At 37.8% G+C, this 7,500-nt stretch overlaps 1 protein-coding gene across 1 annotated transcript in view; it reads left to right on the plus strand.

Moving 5' to 3' along the window:
• Positions 1–7,500, plus strand: part of LOC137649332 (piggyBac transposable element-derived protein 2-like) — a 10,538-nt gene that overhangs the window by 2,126 nt on the left and 912 nt on the right. Inside the window, exon 2 of the mRNA XM_068382313.1 lies at positions 7,121–7,256. Coding sequence (XP_068238414.1) covers positions 7,121–7,256 — 136 coding nt within the window. The remainder of the gene's footprint in view (positions 1–7,120; positions 7,257–7,500) is intronic.

Here is a 7,500-nt window from a genome sequence, read left to right on the forward strand (position 1 = left end):
ATAAAGCATAGAAGAGACAAGAAATAAAATGGAGAAGGGTAACTAAAGTAAAGCATGCACGAGATAATTAAGAATAAAAGATTAATAGAAAGAAAGAGTGAAGATAATTCTACGCACTATTGGGATAAAGGGAGGAAGAGAAAGGGAAGGGTCAGCCTTAGCAAAACGTGATACGAGTTAATTGCAACCACATCTCATAGGCGTGGGAGGAGGGGGTGGGGATGAGGGTGAGGCAGGGGGGTGCTATAGGCCCCCTTGCTTTTTTGCCGAAAATTTACTTGTTCATCTTATACTTCAGAAAAGAGGAAAAGATGTTAAACTGCATAAATTTAATAACTCAGAAAAGACTGAAAGATATTGAATTGCATATATCTAGTACCTCATTCTTAAATAAGAATTATAATTCAAAACCAATTTCTGGAATAAAAGGTTTTTGTTGAGATATTATTCTTCTTATATGTACATATATGCCTTCTGGGTATCTCGTCACTGGATACATCAAGGTTAACATATAATCGTGACCTTTTTTTCGTCCTTGATAAAGGACCCACAATGTCAATCATTACCTTACTGAAGTGTTCTCCTCGCACTTCTATCGGGTGTAAGGGAGCTTTCATGATGTACTTGTTAGGCTTTCCAACCATCTGACATAAGCGACATGTAGGGCGAAATGGCTCACATCCTTATGCATCATCTCCCCTATCGTCTTACTTATTCCCATGTGTCCCGTCTCGTGCGCTACCGCGATCACCGATCTTCTGAACGGTGCCGGAATTCATATCTAGCGATATATCCCCCATTATGCATTCCCAGGGATACCAGCGGGTCTATGCTTCTTCATAAGCAACCCATCCTTAAGATAATAACAGGTCGGAGACTGATGTGCCTCCATCTCGTCCACCACACAGTACAATAACTCTGTTAACGTTGCATCCTTCCGTTGTAATCCTAACAGCCTTTTCCTACTCACTTGTCTTACTTCAAACGTTGAATTTTTCATTTATTCAAAATCCAATTCTTCTTTGTCCTCTTGTCTGCTCATCTGTCGTTCCTCGGGTCTACTCAAGAGTTCTCTTCTTGCATACCATCAAGTGAATCCTCTGCTTTGGAATAAAAATCCTCCAAGTTCATTGCTCCTTCGATTTCTTTTTCTTCTTTTTTCAGCCACTTTCTTCATCATACTCCTAGTCGTAACACAACAAGGAAACAGATATGGGTAGTCCTTCTAGAGTTCAGTTGTAGGACTATACTTAAAGGTTTCTCTGTTACAATTGGACAAGGCATGAACGGCACTCCACCAACCTCATTAGCCAGCAGGACGTCTACTCCTTTGACAGCCAATGAAACCTTTACCGGAAAGTCAAAATTACTTGTCATCAATTCGCATTACAGTTTTAAATGGACGATAGGGGTAACCTCTTCACCTTCTATTCCCTTAAAAATAGCCAAGTCCACTGTGAGAGACTGTTCCACCAATGAGTGTACTCCTCGTACCACCACACTATGGTTACACCCTGTGTTGCGCAATATCCTGACCAAGGTTTGCTCACTCCCATCTATTGCTGCTAACATACCTTCATAAATACATGGTTTAAAGGCATCCACACTGTTTGGGTTCGTCCTGTTCGTCGTGCCAGTGTTGGCTGGTTTATTTTCCTCTCTGCCTTTCCCGGTTGCTTCTTCGTCTGCGCATTCTGTGACGTCGAATTATCCTTATCATTTGGGCAACTGTTTTCGTTTGGTTTGACCAACATTCCTTACTGATAATAACAGGTCGGAGACTGATGTGCCTCCATCTCGTCCACCACACAGTACAATAACTCTGTTAACGTTGCATCCTTCCGTTGTAATCATAACAGCCTTTTCCTACTCACTTGTCTTACTTCAAACGTTGAATTTTCTATTTATTCAAAATCCAATTCTTCTTTGTCCTCTTGTCTGCTCATCTGTCGTTCCTCTTCTCTCGGGTCTACTCTTGCCACACTTGAAACAGACATTATCAACTTTCTGCATGTCTTTCATGATACTTGAAGAAGGACGATTCGACGATTGTTGCTGTGGTGCTATCGCATTCTGCTTAGGAACAGTACCCGTGCTACTTCCACTGTAACTGTTGAACTTTTTCAGTTATCACTGAACTGGTTTCCATGGTTCAGCAGATACTTAACACTTGGTCGGAATGATGGTTGAATCTTCATGCCCGAGGAGGGTTTACGACTGATGATATTATAATCTTTACTCCGTGAAGCAGTTTCATTAAGTTTCTTCACCTCTCTCTCTCTGTCTCTCTCTTTCATGTACGTTCGTATATGTTCAGTAATTCCTCGTAGATACTGCTCTAGTATTATCAATTCTTCTAATATCAGCCTTCTCCTTTACGTTAGCAGCCTCTGTCCATCTCTTAAAACATTGTCGTACCTTACAAGAGTAATAAAGGAAAGTCATTTTCTTGTCTTTTCTCAAACTTCAGAATATTTCATTATAATATTCAGGGGTCATCTGATACACTTCTTGATACTCCTTCTTCTGATCCTGAGATAAGGATAAGTAAATACTGCGGCCTTTCCCAAAGCGACACTCTGCAAAAACATAGACCATTTATCTTCTGGCCATTTCATCGTCGCTGCGACCATTTCAAAATGATCGAAAAATTCATCTGGAGCCTCTTCTGTGAACCTTGGAATTAACCTCTGGGCATCCGATGCAATAAACACGGGCTCGTGCCTAGCAAGAGTCGTCTCTGTCTGCGCTGTCGACTGTGCACGGGCGTTCAACACCTCCAACTCCCACACATGTCATGTCTTTTTCTTCCATCCTCCTCGTATGTCTTGCAATCTCTTGAGCCTCTTTTGATTCTTTTTTTTTTCCATTTCCTTCTCTCTTTCTTCCCGTCTCGATTCCATTTCTTTCGCAGGTCGTTTTTCTTCTCTCTCTTCTTCTTCTTGTCTTGCTTTCATTTCTTCCTGTATTCTCTCTCTTTCTCCATGTTCTACCATCATCTTTAACGCAAGCAAATTCTCCTCCGATGCAATTCGTCTAATCTTAGCCTCAACATCCCTATCTGCTTTCATGCCTTCAGTTTGTGGGTCAACTCTTCCTTGCTTTGCTAAAACTTATTCCTCAGCTTCCTCCAACAGTTCACGAGCTGCCACAATACATTCTCCCGACAACTTTCCCGAATTTATAAACGCCTCTCAGGATAGACACTTGATTTGGGCTTTAATCATCCCACTCATTCCATGGCCACCACATGACATTAAGATAGAGAGCCACTCAGCTTTAGCTACATTAGCTTCTCACAATTCCTGAACATTTTGGGTATTCGAAAACTCTTGGATATTAAACTGTGCCATATTGTTCTTAAATAGATAATCTTATACCTTATAAAAGATATATATCCTAACAATATACAAAATCCTATTAACACTGTATTGTTCAAAACCTGTAATCAAAACACGGCACTGTTATCACCAATATTTAAAACAGACTCGCTCAGTCCCAGATCTGGGAATCAAAAACATATCATACAATGATGGCTCCCAGATTAGGACACCAAAAATATAATAAAATATATATAGTATGACTGGCAAGCTATACCACCTCTCGAATTCCAAAATCACCTGTTTGCTTTTACATTAAATCTGTTACACTTGAAAAAATATTAATAAATGAACTCAAGAGACAATTATGCAACTCCCAGACAGCAATATATAAAACACTGGATATCCAAAGGTCTTTTAAGTACAAACAAAACTTAGTAAATTATTATTATTGTGGAGGATTAATTTTTGTTTTATTTTTTGTTTATTTTCTTTGGCCAAATCCAGAGAGAGAGAGAGAGAGAGAGAGAGAGAGAGAGAGAGAGAGAGAGAGAGAGAGAGAGAGAGAGAGAGAGAGAATTTCATTTGCTTTAGTTTTGCTAAATCGCGTGTGCGCGAGAAAGAGTGTGTGTGTTTGTGTGTGTGTGTTTGTTTGTGTGTGTTTGTGTGTCCGCGGTGCGCGCTGAAGAACAAGTGGTAGTTAGCGAATGATTGTTTGTAGTGGGAAAGACTGTCGGTATATTTGAGGTTGTTTACATATTTTTTGTTAGGTTACGACAGTGGTGAATGTTTCGGAGCGAATGGTTTTTTTATTTGACTGCAGCTTAAGGCAGTTGTGTGAACGCTGGATTATATATATATTTCTTACCAGCGTTGGAAGTGTTGATTGATTTTCTAAGCCGTTATTCCTCCTTTGGGGAGAAGATTTATTTGAATTTGATTGGTGACGACCTGGCTTGTTTCAGGAATTTGATACGACTGCTCTTGGGATTGATCGCTTGTTGATGACCTGGATTGCGTTAATGAACCGGATTTGATTGTTCTTGTGCTATAAAATTATGATGATGATGATGATGATAGTGCTGATATAGACTGCCAATAAAGTGAGGCAGGTGTAGCAGATTGCCACAAAATTATCTGTCTGCCACAGATTGTTGCGTCTGCCAGAGAGTTGTGGCATTGGCCTGGATGGACTGTTGGCCCTTGTGTGGACAAGAGGTCTACACATAAACAAATATTGGTATTTGGGTGAGGGTAATTTTAAGTTTGTTAGGGTTTTATATGAATGGTGTTACGTTTTTTTTTTTTTGGTATATTTATGAATTTAATGATTTGTTTTACGTGTAATTATTTTGGTTGTTGGTGGTTTCTATGTTAAGCTTATTTTGAATGCAGAATTTTTTGCGTTTTAGTTTGTAAGGTAATATAGTTTTAAGGATATGTTTTGTTTTGATTTTTGTCCTTTTGTCCAAGAGTCCAGCTGCTGATAACGTAAGGGGAAAGTTTGTTTTGTGGAGACCATTGTCAGTAAGTGTGATTCAGGGTGTGGGGGTTGTTTTGCAACATCCCGCCACATTATGAATATTAAAAAAAACTAACTTCGGCTCATCCACAGGATACGAGCGAATATGCATTAAACACTGATGATTGAAATAATACACTCTTTACAAAAACAAATATATTCTATTTAAATTGCAACAAACTGAAAGAATTTTCATAAAACAAATCACTCGAAATATTAGGTCTGAACAAATCTTAGATTAAGGGTATCATCCGCTATGCCATGATTTTTTTTTTAATTATTAAAAATACACAATTTCTATATATGTTTCAGACATATATAATACCTTCATCATATAAAATTTTCAAATCATTTGATCAAAAACTTTCTGATATATTAGGAAAATTCATGATTAAAAAAAAAAGACTAGGTAAATTTTTCTCCACTAATATGACACCAATTGTATTGAAAATTATACCACCAAAACTTCATTATAAATCGAATAATTCTGTGTGACATATTTTTATTTTCCTTTTCTTTTTTTGATGAATTTTTTCTTCAGGAAAATTGAAATTCTGGTACACAAAACTGTGGGATTTTAAGTCGTCTTTTCAATATCTTTCTCTCTAAAATCAAACAGTAGATAACTGACAAAAATTTACCTAAGTATGAATATGTATGTTTTTGAGTCATGAGCTCCTAAGGTTTGCAATAGATTTTCGCTTCTTATCTTAAAAAAATCAAGATAACAGTGTTATGATAACCTTACTTTGTACTTTTATTGTTTATTCCTTCATAAACGCACACTAAACAAGGTATTTAAACTCTAAGTTTACTAATACACTTGGTGTAAGGGTGTCATGAGTTGCTGTAGGCGTCTCATTTTGCCAGAGTTTCAGTTAGAATGTTTCAGCTTTGTACTCTTTTTCATGTTTCCCTCTCTTCTTGGATCAAACTCAGTCATACAGACGACGCAGTAAGGATGACGTCATCATTTAAAGAACGCTATATCTTTATTATTTGTAAAAATAATTGGCTGAAACTTCTGGAGAGCTTCTACGATATGTTTCTGCATACATAGAAACAATAAGAATATTTTCAATTTCTGAAAGTAGCTTTGTCAATACACCATAGCGGATAGTCCCCTTAAGACAAAAATGTTACGCTCTGGAAATTATATAATAACTTACTTGAACTATTATATCTGAATGAATCTTAGACTAAGAAAAAGGAATAACACTTATGAAAAGTATACAATCACTGGTTTCACTTTTAAGTAAATTTGAATACAATTGTACCAACCGTGTGGCACACAATTGTACATAATTATGTTGTTTATATTATGCTTGTATCTGCGCTCTTCCCTCGCACTAAAAAGAACCTCAATGATCATGTCTCCGTTTTGCTCTGTAACATTGTCTGTCTCTCGAACAGGTCATGTCATGTTGCCTTGAGGTTTTGTATATAAAGAAGAGTGTTCCTTAATAAAACTCAGTTGATTGCATCCTGCCTTTGAGTTAACAACTCCTCTCTCGGCCCGTCACACAATATTTAAGTTTGACACTTAACCCTTTAACGACCAAATATCCCAAGCGGGATCTTTAGAACAGCTACTTTTTGGTATTCGTGGTGAGCAAGTTTATGCTTGTATTAAATTGATTCTTTTGGCAACTCATCGCTATACTCCTCTGCTTTTTTAATCAGCCAATCACAAGACCCCTGCCCCTCTCATCAAGACTGTAGGTAGTGGAGGGCCTTCAAAGACACCTCAGTCATGCTTTGGTTGGAAAAGCATCAAGACCTGTCGCAGCTACCTCCACGGATTTGCCCCCCCACCACCTTCGTAATCATGGTAAGTACGCAGTGACTGTGATATAGTGAAGCCTAGTGATATGCTTACTTTTTGATGTGGATTTGAAGTACTTTAGTGTTACTGAAGTCTCGTGGTGACTAACGAAAAAAAGTATAGATCCAATGCAGGATATTTCGGTCAAGTTAAACCAGCTAATAGAATACAATACCTAACAAAACTTTCTTAGTGCTTGTTTTAGACATATGTGAATATTTTTAACATTATTTCTAGAAATAATAGTGATGGTTTAGATATGTTAGGTTCATGTGCATATAAATTATTACCTAACAAGGGATTGAATGTTAGGTTTTTGTTAGGGAAAGTGAAATATTTCTCATTACATGAATTTGAAATTGTTTTTTTTGTTTTTGTTTTTGCAGTTTCACAGCCGTATGTTTTATGGGTATCGCAATTGCTGCATTGGAGGCTCAGGATCGTACACCATAGGTAGCCCCTAACGATGCTGAAGGCAGTGATGTTAATGTGAGCCCTTTGGAAGTTGACAGTGATGACGATGACCCTACCTACATTCCTGATGAAGGCCTTACTCAGGAGGATGCCTTTGACCCTTCTACCTCTAGAGGTTAGTATGAGACATCCTTAGAGAGAGAGAGAGAGAGAGAGAGAGAGAGAGAGAGAGAGAGAGAGAGAGAGAGAGAGAGAGAGAGAGAGAGAGAGAGAGAGAGAGAGAAAATCGTTTTAAGAATTGTTTTTAAAAGGCTCGTTGATATAAGGGTTCATTAAATTTTTTTGTCTCTTTAAATGGTTTTTAAACAATGGGTATTTCTAAAACCTTTTTGTTTACTTGTAAACTCGCTGACATAAGC

Source organism: Palaemon carinicauda, chromosome 11, assembly GCF_036898095.1.
Source record: "Palaemon carinicauda isolate YSFRI2023 chromosome 11, ASM3689809v2, whole genome shotgun sequence".
Lineage (NCBI taxonomy): Eukaryota > Metazoa > Arthropoda > Malacostraca > Decapoda > Palaemonidae > Palaemon > Palaemon carinicauda.